Raw genomic sequence first — 15,989 nt, 5'->3', positions numbered from 1 at the left:
GGATGTTGATTTCTGCATTTCGCTCATCATTCCAAATAGATCCTGACGTTTCCTACAGGTTAAGATCGAGTGATTTAATGGGCCACTTGTGTTGTGGTAGGACGCTTCAGTGTTAGTCAGACCAGGAATGTATGCATGCAACTGATTATGGCTGTTGCAAACCAGGTATGTATGTGTGCATCCTAAGGATCATGGCTGTTGTCATCTTGGAAGATGTGAGTGACAGAAGAAAGGGCAACACTTGGCTCCTGAGAGTGCACCTGATTGTAATAATAAGTGCTGCACCCAGATGGACCCAACTGATCGACTACAAACTGTGTGGGTATGTTGCATCCTTATACCGATGATTACTTTTACATGGTCAGCTGCACACTCGGGGATCGTGGGTAGGGGTCTAGCATCATACCCACAGGTTGATATAACATGGAACCAGATAGCTGCGCTCCCCAATACAACAACAAGTAATGTCACTATTGCATCATCTAAATGTGCACTATACCTAGGTGACATGTTCGACCAAAGGGTGCCCAGCTGGACGAGATTGAGAAGAGGCTGCATCTTGGGGCTGTGGGAGGTTGGGTGGTTCTGTCATCGTACTGCAGGCCACACTGGTCATACAGAAACTACCACTGGCCTTTTTGGCAGCGATGGATACACGAAGGCATGCATGAACACCGTGGAGGATCTGGACGTCTGACACGCACCACAGGGAGGGAGGACCTACGGAGCGTGTGCCAGGTGCGAATTGATCCAACGACAATTATAGAGGCCATTCAGTTGTCTGTCCTACCTTCTAAGCAACATCCTGTAGGTGCTAGTACCTCTGGCAGGCGGTTGTGTGGCGCAGGGTTTGCTGCACACCAGCTGTTACCATGTCTGCTACTCAAACCCCTGCAGTATTGCACGGGAGTTGCCTGGTGCCAGCAACCTGGACATGGTGTCCTCTAGCCTTCATCGATACGACCTGCCTCTGCCTTGGGGCAACGACCACCAGCTCTGTGTCTAGAGGCTCAGCGGAGAATGCCATGAAGAGGGATTTGTGGTGTCCCTTCGCATGTCTCACTGATGTGATGGTGTGGTGAGTCATAAACTGTGGTGCCCATTCATCCCTATTGTTCATAACTGGCTCTGTGGCAGTTTCAACTAGTGTGAACTAAAAATGGGAGGGGGGAGGAGGGTCCGGATATATCTCACAAAATCTCATTTGAAGGGAGGGAGGGGCGGAACAGAGAATCTCACATCAATTTTTTAATCAGAGAATACACATTACTATAACGGATATCGTTTTGTTTTTTAAAATTAACCCCGAGCATAGACAATATTAAACTGCCCAGTAGTCTTTACGGCCTCTCTGAACTGAACTGTATGCTTTATACGTGAGTATGGCAGGATATCCCTATTTGAAATAAGTGACGCACAAGTGTCAATTTCATTCGGAGAGTTCCCTGTTGCGCCGGTTAAAACCACTGTATGTCATTCAGTGAATCAATCGTGATATTCTTCAACGTATATTAAGTCGCGATATTCTTCAATGCATATAAAGCTAGTGCTATTGTGTTCAACATGAATTTATATCAAAACTTTTAAAACGTTAAATGGTGTGCCGACAACTCAGAACAAACGTGCCAGCAAGAAGTTAGTCGTTTGTGGAAGGAAGCTGAGCTGAAGTTCACCGACAAGAATTCTCTTAGAGATCATATAAATCAAGAGACTGAAAAGCTACATAATCCTCCGGTTAAAGGGAAGGTACAAATAATGTTATCTTCCATCTGCAAATTAATTAAAGCTTCAGATACATTTCATGTACAGGATGATAATTATTGAACGATGTGAAAAAAACGTAAATCAGTTGCAAACTACGGCGCGCACACACTTCATTCAACATGTAAACGTCACTACCGATATTCGGATTTGGGTTATGACATCTTCACTTAAAACTTCCGGGCTGATAGGCCGTGGTCGAAGTATAAAACTGTCTCCTGACGTTTCGTCTCCGACTGCGGGAGACATCCTCGGAGGTAAAGTGGCGAACTGCGAAGAGAACTCGAGGAGGCGCTGATTATATAGGCAGTACAGAGGGCGCCACTGTCGATCACGTGGCGTCGGCTATGAGATTGTCTCTGGTAATGCCAACATTCTCGATTGAAAGTAATCGATCGTCACGCTTGCGGTGCAACGCTGACATCCAAATTTTATCCAGTTTAACACCTTCGTCTTTCCTGTTAAAATGATTACGATGTTTATCAATCTCGATAGCCTCTCTATACAAGCGTGCATAATACTGCGAGGTTTTTGATATGACGCTCGTCTCGCTGAATTTTATTTCATTATCACCTTCCTGGTAAACAACTTCCGCTACGGCCGATTTATCCGTGTGACCCAGGCGGCAATTCCTCTTATGTTCAACAAGACGGGTGTTCACACTTCTCTTTGTGGTACCGATGTAAACCTGTCCACAACTACAAGGAATTTTATATACTCCCGATGTAGCCAAAGGGTGTCGTGCATCTTTTGCCGACCTTAAAAATTATTTTATTTTCCTGGTGGGTCTGAAAATAGTTTCCACCCCATACTTGCCTAAAACTTTCCCAATGCGGTCTGTGACCTTACTAATGAACGGAAGAAAAACTTTGCCCTTGGACGACTGTTGTTCGTCGTTACGGTATTCCTTATTCTCTGCTTAGAGCGAAGTGCTCGATCTATATCCTTGTTAGAATAGCCATTCTTCACGAAAGTTGAGCGTAGATGTTCAATCTCATCTTTTAAATAAACAGGTTCACAAAGTTTGTACGCCCTGTCTACCAAAGTTTTCATTGCACCTCTTTTTTGTCTAGGGTGGTGGTTTGATTCTTTGTGTAGGTAACGATCAGTGTGTGTGGGCTTTCTATGCACCTTATGGCCCAACGTCCCGTCCCGTCGTTTAATCACAGACACATCCAGGAAGTTCAATTGCCCATTCCTTTCCGTCTCCATAGTGAATTGGATTTTCGGATTAATGCTGTTTAAATGTGTCAGGAAGGCATCCAACTCCTCTGCTCCGTGTGTCCATACTACGAACGTATCATCGACATAGCGATACCATCTGGCTGGTCTCTTACTGGCAGTCTGCAACGCCCGTTGGTCAAAAGTCTCCATAAATAAGTTAGCCACAGCAGGACTGAAAGGACTGCCCAATCTGTTCATAAAAGTTATTATTGTATTGAAAGTAGGTTGTGGTGAGGCAGTGTCGGAATAATGCCACAATATCGGTAGGAAAAATATTCGCTATTTAATTTATATTTGCAGGTGTTCAAGTGTGAAAATCGCAACTGCTGCAGGCCGTTGTGGAGTGCTCTCCATACTGTGGTCCGTGGACGTTTCTTGGCTCCACATTGTCCGATCCTCCAAGTGACGGTAGAACCGAATGTGCTGGAGCCTGAGGAGCGTGGTGAGAAGTCGTCAGCATCGTTCCTGCTTCGCCAGTCTTTCACGGTCTATCCAAAACATACGGGCTACTCCCAAATGTCTTACGAATAATTCTATCCATCTCTTTTGATGAATGAGTAAACGGCCCATTACAGATGCAGCAAGACTTGCGGAATCTTCTTTGCTTTGTGTGTGAAGGTGCAGAAACACAGGTTGGAGCTGCATGGATCCCCGCGACTACCTGTGGTCAGGGTTCGACCAACACGTTTGGTCAGCCGTCTGGTTGAGGAGCTGCTGTACGCCACGGACGGTATACTGGAGTGGCCGCACGAGGAGGATGCGATACGTCTAATGACTGTCTTCCTGTCACAAAACACGGATCTTATGTGCCCAATGATTTGAATAGAGGGAGCACCTGAATGCCCATGGAGTGAGTGAAGAATTAAGGAAGGTGGTGTTGCAGCCTGTAAAGTCATCTTATTTCTCACTTATAAGTTGTTAAACGTATCTCAACATAAAAGCTTCGTTTACCCCCTCTTGTAGTTGGTATGATTATTTCCATGTGAAAAAATGTAATGTTTCGCTATGTAATCAATCTGACATTCTTTTTTATCTTCTGTACAAATAATATATGTGTAAGTCGCAGACTATGTTCATCTGCGTTTGCAACAATCAGCTGTCACCCGAAGATGGCCTGAGAAGCCGAAAGCCGGTTCGTGACCAAAAAAATATAATTTTGCATAACATTAGGAAGTATTTTCCTTTTTAATATTACGAGGTGTGTTCAATAAGTAATTCAACACATTTTTTCTCAGACAATTTCAATTGATAAAAAGTTGGAATTTGTTTTGGGACATTCCCGCTTCAGTCCCTATAGTTTCATGAAGTACCCATAGGCGGCGGCGCCATACGCAGCCTTCAAAGTGGAGTCTTCAACCTAGGTGCGTTCCATGCAAATAGCTGTCACTGAATTTCCTTTAGGGGAAAACCAGAGCATCGCAGATGTTTTTGCAGACCTTGCAGTGGACAAAAGCACGGTGAGTCGTTGGGAGAGGCGTCTGTCATCAACACAACAAGATCCCGCAAGCTTGTCTGACTTGTCCGATATGCCGCACGGCAACATTAGACTTCAGCGTGTTTGTTGCACAAAAAATGCAAACGAATTTATTCTTCTCCATGACAAAACAAGGCTTCACACAAGTCTGTGCACCTGAGAGAAGCTCACAAAATTTCATTGGAGTATTCTTCCTCATCCACCCTTTAGAGGTGAGCTCGGACCTTCGGAATTCCATCTGTTTGGCCCAATGAAGGTTGCACACTACGGGAAGCAGTACATGGGTAATCGGGAAGTTATTGATGCAGCAAGATGTTGACTTCGACGTCGAGCTGTACAGCGGTACCCTTGTGGCACAAACGCCCTCCCAGTAAGACGGCGTAAGGACATTGCACTGAATGGACATTAACAGGGTTTGGTAACTAAAAGACTGGGTAACAATATAGTGTATAGGAATCCTGAATAAAACCAATCTGGTTTTAAAAAAAATATTTTGCATTACTTATTGAACGCCCCTCGTGTAAGCAAAAACACGAACATATCAAATAAATTTAATTCTTTAAAATTATATGATTGTTCCACCACATCTCACAAAAGGGGAGAGGGAGGTCCAAAGTTCAAAAAAAAAGGTCCAAAGTTGAAAAAAAAACCATGTAGTTAATGGGCATTCCCTTGTTCTCCAGCCCTGTACGTTATATGATTGTTTTTCCTACTTGTTTGCATTAATTTGCATTTTCTACATTTAGACCAAGATGCCATTCACCAGACCAGAGACAAATTCTATCTGAGTCATTATGCATCCTCATACAGTCACTCAAAGTCTACACTTTACCGTACACTACAGAGCCGTCAGCAAACAGTCGTAGACTGCTGTTCACCTCATCCATCAGATAGTTTACCCGGATGACAAGAGCGGTCCTATGACATTTATCTGGGGCACTCCTTACGATACGCTTGCATGTGTAGAACATTCGCCGCCCAAGACAACGTACTGGGTTCTATTACTCAGGAAGTCTTCAAGCCATTCATATTTCTGACAATCTCTTTCGTGTGCTCTGACTTTCGTTGAAAGTCTGCAGTGCGACATCGTGTCAATTGATTCCCGGAAGTATAGGACTCTGTGATCCACCTGATGCTTTTCATCCATGGTTCACTGGATACTGCGCGAGAAAAGAGCAAGCTGAGTTTTGCACGAATGTTGCTTTCTAGGGCCGGTCTGATTTAAGGGCAAAAGCTTGGCTCTCCCACTGAACCATTATCTGTTTTTATTCCATTTCTTTTCAGGTGCGCCGGCCGGAGTGGCCGTGCGGTTCTAGGCGCTACAGTCTGGAACCGAGCGACCGCTACGGTCGCAGGTTCGAATCCTGCCTCGGGCATGGATGTGTGTGATGTCCTTAGGTTAGTTAGGTTTAATTAGTTCTAAGTTCTAGGCGACTGATGACCTCAGAAGTTAAGTCGCATAGTGCTCAGAGCCATTTGAGCCATTTGAGCCATTTTTCAGGTGCAAATTACCTTGCTCCAATGAACAGAAAGCAGTTTTTCACAATTGTTCCCTTGTTTAATGACAAACTGCTTTTGTTCCTAAAGTAAAGGGTGTACCTAAAGTCCGGGAACACTTTCAATTATTTATTGCACAAGAAGCAAACATTGTACAGATATCATACAAATGTCACTTTGAAGAGAAACCCTGAAAGTTTTTTTTTCCTTGTATACCGCCATAGCGTAGTTTGGTAATTTGCCGATAGTCAGCGCTAGTCACAAACATGGCGTGTTTAGGTGCGGAGCGAGCTTTCTGTGTGTTGGAGTTCGACAAAAACAAGTGTGCTATAGTTGTTCGAAGGATGTTCAGAACCAAGTACGGTAAGAAGGCACCAAAAAGGAAAGCCATTTACCACTGGCACAACAAATTCGTTACGACGGGTTGCTTGTGCCCGGTGAAGAGAAGCGGACGTCCCAGTGTGAGTGAAGTGATTGTGGAGCACGTACGAGAGACATTCATAAGGAGTCCAAAGAAATTGATGTGTCGTGTATCCCGTGAACTCGAAATAGCTCCATTGACAGTGTAGAAAGTCCTGCGACAGAAGCTGTCTATGAAACCATTCAAATTGGAACTAGTACAGAAGCTCAATGACGCCGACAAAGACAAGCGTTTTCAGTTTTGTTCGCAGTTGCAACAACTGAATGAGGATGGGTTGGCTCTGAGCACTATGGGACTCAACTGCTGAGGTCATAAGTCCCCTAGAACTTAGAACTACTTAAACCTAACTAACCTAAGGACACCACACACATCCATGCCCGAGGCAGGATTCGAACCTGCGACCGTGGCGGTCGCGCGGTTCCAGACTGTAGCGCCAGAACCGCTCGGCCAACAGCGGCCGGCGAATGGGGATGGGGATGGCATTGTCGATCGCTAAATTTTTAGCGACGAAGCCACTTTTCACACTAATGGGAAAGTGAACAGGCATAATTGTCGAATCTGGGGTACAAAGCATCCACGCGAATGCATGAATTTGAGCGCGAGTCCCCAAAGGTACTTGTGTTTTGTGCCTTATCACGTCGAAAACTGTACGGGCCATTCTTCTTCGCGGAGAGCACTGTCACTGGATATTCCTACTTGGACATGTTGCACCAATGGCTAATGCCTCAAATGCAATTGGACTCTCCGTTCATCTTTCAGTAGGATGGGGCTCCACCCCACTTTCATCCTGAAGTTCGTGGGTACCTGAACACGGAGCTGCCGCATCGATGGATCGGCTGTACTATAGAAAGGGACAGCTGTTTCATGAAATGGTCCCCCCGATCACCAGATCTCACTCTTTGTGACTTTTTTCTGTGGGGCACGTTAAAGATCTGGTGTCCGTACCACCTCTACCACGTGGTGTAGCAGACCTCCTGGAGAGAATGCCGGAAGCGATTGCTACAGTCGACGATGCCATGCTAGGACGGGTATGGCAAGAATTCCATTACCATATTGATGTCTGCTGGGTCACTCATGGTTCGCATGTCGAATGTTTGTAAAAAAAATAAAAAAATAAAACTTACAGAGTCTCTTTTCATAATGCAATATGTATGACATCTCCACAATGTTTAGTTCTTGTGCAACTAATAATCGAAAGAGTTTCTGAACTTTGTGTACACCCTGTACTTATATATAGCGATCCAGTTTTCAGATCATTAGTCAATCTTCTGGTAAAACTTGGCTATTTCCACAAAGGCATTAAAGTGCAAGAAACTAACTTTGTAAACCAAGTCCACAGAGTCACTGTTCATGACAGTACGCAAGGAAAGTCCACCAAGAGTGGTAATCTATGGTACTCTGTCAGTACTCTGGAAATATGCAGATGTAGAGGAAATGAACTCCTGTAGAGTGTGTATCAATTCCCAGCCCTCCACTCTCCACCCTCCCCCAATTATGGACCTTGGGTGTTATGGAGTAGTTTGCGTGCTTCAATGAGATAGCCATACTGTAGATGCAGACACAGTGTAGTGGTGTCTGTGGAGAGGCCAGACTAAAATACGGCTTCTGAAGAGGGGCAACAGACTTTGCAGTAGTTGCAGTCTGTATGACTGACTAATCTGGCTTTGCAACATGAGCCAACATTGCTTTTACTATACTGGTGGTGCAAAAGGGTGAAAGCAAGAGCCACTTACAATCGTCGTATTTACCAATGACGTATGGAACCGCTCTATAACTTAATGCTCTTATTGTGCAAAAATTAGTTACCTAGTATTTACATGTATTTTTTTTTCAAGATAAGTCTGACACGTTAAAAATTACCAAGCTCTGATGATTACTAATGTAAGCTTCCTGATGATGGGCTGATTCCTGAACAGAGGTTCAAGAATATAATTCTCAGCCTAAAAGGAAAAAACTTACGATTTCCCCGTTTGCAGCACTCACGATGAGCACAAGAGAAGAGAATTTGTTCTCAAAAGGGTCATAACACGCGATGATAACATGTATTTTATGACAGTCTACAAGTCGACTCATTGTCCAACAACATTCAAGTAGGTCAGGAACTGAAAAATTTCCTTTCGTTTGCCAGTCTAAATTTGTCGAAGGGAACCAGAGTGAACAGCCAAAGTTGTGTCCCGTGCGAGACTTCGAACTGCAACACGCCTGTTCTAAGGCAAAAGACAAGCATTTATTGAAAAGCCGTGTATCCAGACACTCGAGCATCCACTTTACAGCCAAATCTGGCGCTACAGGAGTACTTTCCCTTTCTAAAAGCGATAAAACAATGAAAGATCGGTTGAGAATTGACTGATTTTGGCTAGGAGGGCAAATGTGTTGTATCTTTCATACAAATTCACTGACGTATGTGACGTTCAGACACACACTATAGATATATCCACAACAACATCTACCTCTACATCTACATACATACCCTTCAAGCCAATACGCAGCACATGGAGGAGGTTTCTTTAAACCACTACTAGAAATACTCTTCTCTGCTCCACTAACAAGTGGATTGAGGGAAAAGTCTACATCTACGTACATTCTCGCAACCACTGTGAAGTGCTTGGCAGAGGGTAATTAGCATAGCACCACATGTTCGTGTTTCTTCTCGTTCCAGTTGCGTAGAAGCGCGGGAAGAATGACTGCTTAAGTGTCTCTGTGTGTGCCGTAATTAGTCTAATTTTGTCTTCGTGGTTTCTATGGGAGCAACAAGTATGGTGATGAAGAAAATCTATACAAATTCTCAGTTTATACTGGGTCTTGAAACTGTGAACATAGGTTTTCGGGGGATGATTGGTGTTTATCTCCAAGCATAATCCGATTCGGGTTTTTAAATATTTCCATGTTACCCTTCCGTGAGTCAGATGGTTCTGTGACCATTTATGCTGGCCTTCTTTGTATAATTCAGTGTCACCTGCTAGTCCTGTTTGGTGGTCATGGTGGTAACAGTGGTAAGAGTGCAACTGGGGTGGGGTGCTGGTGGCAATGGAGGTGGTGGTGGCGGTGGTGGTGGTTGTGGGCATGGGTGTAGGTGTGGGTGTAGGTGTGGCTGTGGGTGTGAGTGTACCTGTGGATGTGGCTGTGGTTGAGGCTGTGGGTGAGGTGGGGGAAGGGGTGAGGATGGTGGTGTTGGGTGGGGTGTGGTAGGAGGGGTGTGGGTATGGGTTTGCCACACTTAAGCAATATTCTAAGGGTGATCAAACAAGTCTCCCTTGTACACTGACTGTATTTTTCCAATTTGCTGCCGATGAACAAAAGTCTGCCATTTGCTTTACCTACGACTGAACATATGTGATCATTCCATTTCACTTACCATCCAATTCTTAACCCATACATTACACTACTGGCCATTAAAATTGCTACACCACGAAGATGACGTGCTACAGACGCGAAATGTAACCGAAAGGAAGAAGGTGCTGTGATATGCAAATGATTAGCTTTTCAGAGCATTCACACAAGGTTGGCGCCGGTGGCAACACCTACAACGTGCTGACATGAGGAAAGTTTCCAACCGATTTCTCATACACAAACAGCAGTTGACCGGCGTTCCCTGGTGAAACGTCGTTGTGATGCCTCGTGTAAAGAGGAGAAATGCGTAACATCACGTTTCCGACTTTGATAAAGGTCGGATTGTAGCCTATCGCGATTGCGGTTTATCGTATGGCGACATTGCTGCTCGCGTTGGTCGAGATCCAATGACTGTTAGCAGAATATGGAATCGGTGGGTTCAGGAGGGTAATACGGAACGCCGTGCTGGATCCCAGCGGCCTCGCCGGCCGCGGTGGTCTCGCGGTTCTAGGCGCGCAGTCCGGAACCGTGCGACTGCTACGGTCGCAGGTTCGAATCCTGCCTCGGGCATGGATGTGTGTGATGTCCTTAGGTTAGTTAAGTTTCAGTAGTTCTAAGTTCTAGGGGACTTATGACCACAGCAGTTGAGTCCCATAGTGCTCAGAGCCATTTGAACCATTTTTTTCCCAGCGGCCTCGTATCACTAGCAGTCGAGATGACAGGCATCTTATCCGCATGGCTGTAACGGATCGTGCAGCCACGTCTAGATCCATGAGTCAACAGTTGGGGTCGTTTGCAAGACAACAACCATCTGCACGAACTGTTCGACAATGTTTGCAGCAGCATGGACTATCAGCTCGGAGACCATGGCTGCGGTTACCCTTGACGCTGCATCACAGACAGGAGCGCCTGCAATGGTGTACTCAACGACGAACCTGGGTACATGAATGGCAAAACGTCATTTTTTCGGATGAATCCAGGTTCTGGTTACGGCATCATGATGGTCACATCCGTGTTTGGCGACATCGCGGTGAACGTATTCGTCATCGCCATACTGGCGTATCACCCGGCGTGATGGTATGGGGTGCCATTGGTTACACGTCTCGGTCACCTCTTGTTCTCATTGACGGCAGTTTGAACAGTGGACGTTACATTTCAGATGTGTTACGACCCGTGACTCTACCCTTCATTCGTTCCCTGCGAAACCCTACATTTCAGCAGGATAATGGCACGACCGCATGTTTCAGGTCCTGTACGGGCCTTTTTGGATACAGAAAGTGTACCTGTACACGCCATCCAAGCTCTGTTTGACTAAATGTCCAGGCGTATCAAGGCCGTTATTATGGCTAGAGGTTGTTTTTCTGGGTACTGATTTCTCAGGATCTATGCACCCAAATTGCGTGAAAATGTAATCACATGTCATTTCTAGTATAATATATTTGTCCAATGAATACCCGTTTGTCATCTGCATTTCTTTTTGCTGTAGCAATTTTAATGGCCAGTAGTTTAGTATCAGGCAACCAGTTCCAGTTGTGACTCAGTGATGTTGTAGTCCCATGATACTATGAGTGTTCGTTTTGTGAAGTGCACAGTTTAACATTTCGGTATGTTTAAAGCAAGGTGCCGATCTTTGTGCATGCCTGCATGCGTCTGCACGAAGCCTCATCTCCCTTACTTTGTCCTTACGTTTCTTACGTGAGGAGAACTTTCGAGGCCGTGGGATCGTTGTGCAGTGTCTCACAAATTCTGGTTTCCTAAAAGTCCCCAAAATCTTTTTGCGGAAAGACCTGCTAATGATGGCAAACACAAGAGCAATGCACAAGAATGGACGCAAGAAAGTTCTGTACATGAACTCCTTCATATATCCTGTCACACTTTACCAGAACTCTCCCAGTAAAACAGCCGTTCGCCTTCCCTTAAACTGATCTTATTTCCTCATCCCATTCCACTTCGTTTCGCAACGTTATGCATCGACATTTAGTTCAAGTAACTACAATACCCTTTGTACAACATGAAACATTCAGGAACAATGGCCTGCATCACACCACCATAAGAGGACGTGGTGAACATCGGAACGACAATAAGTGATTTACATGGCAGAGACGCGGTGTGCACGTAGGCCCAACAGCGTCCTCTTTTGTGTGATCAGACAGCTCAGTGCTACGCAACGCTCAGTCGGTGCGGAGCCGTCATACGAAGTGGAAACGTGTAACAAAGTGCCACTATGCCTCGCCTACAGCACAGGGTAGAATATCAACATGTGAGTGTGTTCGAAGGGTGCAGAATGGTTGGTCTCCAGCAGGTTAGTCTATCGTACCGTGACACTGTGGCTCGTAAGGGCACACTGCTTCAACAGTGAGGCGTATGTGGACCCGGTGGAGAGAAAAGGCCGTACACAGCGCCGAAAGTTTGGAAGGTCGGTGGAAGACACAGCGTGACCACAGCGGAGGATGCTAAGTTCACCCAACCTGGATATGATGTGACGTCATTATGACGTATTTACCCTTTAGTCGATTAACACACCTATCGACTTTTACGAACGTTCGAGATTCTAAACTGTCGTCAGCTAGTGGTTTGTTTTGACACGTGTGATTCTGAAAACAGCTCAGTGTGGCAGCGTATATGTATTTCGCCAAAATAAAACACCTGGATACTAATAGAAATATTCCTGACCGTGGCCTTGAAAACATCACGTAAAAAAGTGAAGTCTTCTTATGTCCCGACCAGATTAGATTGTGTGATTGTTGTATTGAATGCTTACGCCGAAAATAATATTTATTTATTATCAACATTTTAGTATGGTTTCATACAATTGGTCTTGCAGTACATATAAGATTGTAGCAGCATACTCTTGCTGACTTTTTTTTCTTAATTTATATAGCTGAAAGAGAACTCGTGCAAGCTTGTTAGCTAAGTAATTTATATGTCCATCCCAAGATAGTCTTTTATCAACCATAATTCCAAGTAATTTTACACTCGGACCGCAGAGACAGGTACCTTAGTGTCCAGTAATGACTGATGTGTAGAATGATTGAATTTCGAACTTAAAAAGAAAAATATGAGGCATTGTTAAAGAAAAATCGTCGACCGGAGATGAAATACGAGGGGAAGTGGATTTCTCAATGTAATCTTAACCGAAGGTTAGTGTCTAGTACTGATTGACGCATGAAATGATTGAATGCAGTGTCAAAGCATTCCATGGTGGTATGATAGTGTCAAAGCATTCCATGGTGGTAAGCTTTCCTCTCATTAGTCTCTCGAATGCTGAACACATAATTAGAGACGAGCAAACGGAAAACAACGTGCAGGACACAAACACAGTACAATACACGATTTAAACGCAAGGAATGCAAAACACATTTAAACGAATGGCGCAGAGCACAGCGCTGCCCTGTCACAACTCTCGAAAGTTCACAAAGGTCGAATAGTCGATATACGGTTTCTATCGTTTTCGATGTAGCGTGTATACGTCATAATGACGTCACATCGTATCCAAGTCCGGTGAATTTAGCATCCTCCGACCACAGCGCGAGATGACCGCCATCTTGTCCGCTTGGCAATTATGGACAGAGCAGCTTCCTCCACAGTGTCGGCGCGACGTTGGAGCCTAGCAACGCGTGTGGGCATGTCTGCATTAACGATTCGACGCTGTCTGCTGTGGGCTGGACTGGTGGCACGCATGCCAGACGTCAATGGGCACATGAACACCGGTACTTTTGTCCTTAGTGGTAAAGTGTAGAGTTTTTCGGCGAGTCCCGCGCAGCCTGTCGTACAGAGATGGTCGCCTACACGTCGACACCGCCGTGGTGAACGCAGTCAGGCAGACTGTATTGTTGAGCAGCATAGCGGACAAACGCCAAGTGTGATGGTTTCGGGTGTCGTTGCCTATAACATGCGATCTCGCCTCCTACATCTTGAGAGCAATCTGAACAGTTACGCTACATCAGGCAGATTTTATTGCCCAAGACACTGCCTCTCCTGCAGGGCTTTCCACATGCCATATTTCAGCAGAAGAACACCCAGCCCCATGTGGTAAGGGATGTGCAAGTCTTCTTGGAAGAACGATGGATACCACAGCTTCCCTGGGCCACCCGTTCGCCTGAGATGTAGCTCACCGAACATGCCTGAGATATGGCCGGTCGGCTACTTGTTCTTGAGGGCCTCCTACAGCTGCAGTTAATGCCTTGTGGACGCACCTAAAAACCGAGTGGCAATATGTTCGCCAGCAGCATATTCAGGAGCTCTTTATTTCCATGACACGACGTCTAATGGCTCTGACTGCAGCACGTGGTGGCGATACTCCGTATTGAATTTCCACAATCGCAGTGCATGTACAGGTCTGTAAATGTAATCATTTGTGTAGTGTTATGCCCCTAATCGAGAGAATAAATTTCATTATGATCACACCTCCCGGTCTTCACGTTTCACTTTTTCCAAACAGTAATGTAATTGAAGTAGCAAACCATTAATATTGTGTTCCAACATTAGACAAATGTTTGTCTGACCCATCCGCATTAACTTACATCCATCCACATTTAAAGCAGGCTGGCATTCATCACTTCCACGTTACCGAGGATCTTCCCACAATCTGTCAACGATGACGCCGTTCTTTACACAGCAGCGTCATCAGCAAACACTCAGAGATTGTTGACCACTCTATCTCACCGATGGTTTGTACATGGAGAGCAGGAGCACTTCTACCACACTCCCCTGAGCGCTACTGACGGTACCTTTGTCTACGATGAACACAAAAAAGTGGCTCCAAGCGCTATGGGACTTAACATCTGACGCCATCAGCCGCCTAGACTTAGGACTACATAAACCTAACTAACGTAAGGACATCACACACATCCATGCCCGGGGCAGGATTCGAACCTGCGACCGTAGCAGCAGCGCCGTTCCGGACTGAAGCGCCTAGAACCGCTCACGATGAACACCCTCTGATTTCCTATGTACGGTCCTTCGTTCCCTTCGTTGTCGGCCTACAGTTTGCTACAGTGTTGAACACATTGCGAAAATCTAGGCGCATATAATGTGCATGTTGGAGTGCTTCCATAGTTAACACGATATCATGTATGAAAAGGGCGAGCTATGTTTCACACGAGGGATGGTTTCTAAATCGATGCTGATTCGTTTACAGAACCTTTTCTTTCTTTCTAGGAAACTCTTTATATTTCATTTTTGTATATGTTGAAAAATTCTGTATCAGACCAATGCTGAGCATACTCCTTTACGATTTAGCGCATCAAGGAACAGAATATTACCAGAGACATAAGTAATATTCAGCTGACTGCTTACCCACATCCCTGCACGAATCATGACCGAAGCGGCACTGCTCGGCCCACCTCTGAGCTACATGCGCCAACTCACTGTCCCACACCTGCAACAGAAAGACCTCAGTCGTTAACTGTGTTGAATCAGATGCCGATTCTCTGTGAGTTTTAAAAATGGGATCGTGGAATATTAAAACGTGGTTGAAGGGGGCGTGGGTGGAGCAGAGCGGGCAGGGAAAAGATAATACAAAAATTGGCCAGGTGCGAACAGGATTTTCGCACTGAGGGATCAGTACAAATTTAATTATGTATACAGGCAGTTCATACATTTCGAAAATCGTAAATCTTCACCATTTTTGCCCGTTATCGACGATGATACTAACAAGATACCGGTCTCAGGGATTCCAAGATTTTCGAGAATGTCTATTTCAGTAATATAAATGTGACATAAAAGTCATGCGGGACGCAGGCGACCTGTATTATAATAATCAGTAGTTCTCCATTCAGATTGGGCTCCTGGATATCTGGTGATCGATAAATCCCGAAGCGCGCCATATGAACAATAAAGTCATTCCTTGATTGATGTCTCACTTTTACAGTTGCGACCCAGTCAGCCTGAATGCAGAACTTCTGGTTGTTTTAATTTGAAGTTTGACACCAGGTTCTGAAATGACCTACCGTAGTTCTTCAGTCGTAGTTATATTATGCGAACTACGGAAGGTCATTTCAGAACTTACAAACAACAAATCGTCCGGAGAAAACCAAATAGTGGCCGAAGTATGGAGGATATAACATACAATATTCTTTCTAAAGTCCTTTTGAACAGGGCTGAGCCGCAATTGGACCCGCAAAGCGGGGAATACCAGGGAGGTTTTAGAAAGGGTAGATCATGTTGGGAACAGATACTAAACCTCAAAAACATCATGGCATACCAAAAGTCAAGGGCAAACACATACATAATCTCCTTCATTGGTTTCAAAACAGCATATGATTCGATTGATAGAGAATC

The 15,989-nt window shown here is 45.0% G+C and overlaps 1 protein-coding gene across 1 annotated transcript in view; it reads right to left on the bottom strand.

Moving 5' to 3' along the window:
* The window catches only part of LOC126260634 (venom allergen 5-like), a 157,219-nt gene that overhangs the window by 52,156 nt on the left and 89,074 nt on the right, over nt 1–15,989 (bottom strand). The window contains exon 3 of the mRNA XM_049957972.1: nt 15,006–15,087. Within this exon, the coding sequence (XP_049813929.1) occupies nt 15,006–15,087 (82 nt within the window). The remainder of the gene's footprint in view (nt 1–15,005; nt 15,088–15,989) is intronic.

This window comes from Schistocerca nitens, chromosome 5 (genome assembly GCF_023898315.1).
Source record: "Schistocerca nitens isolate TAMUIC-IGC-003100 chromosome 5, iqSchNite1.1, whole genome shotgun sequence".
Taxonomy (NCBI): domain Eukaryota; kingdom Metazoa; phylum Arthropoda; class Insecta; order Orthoptera; family Acrididae; genus Schistocerca; species Schistocerca nitens.
This window is presented reverse-complemented; position numbering and strand designations above follow the sequence as displayed.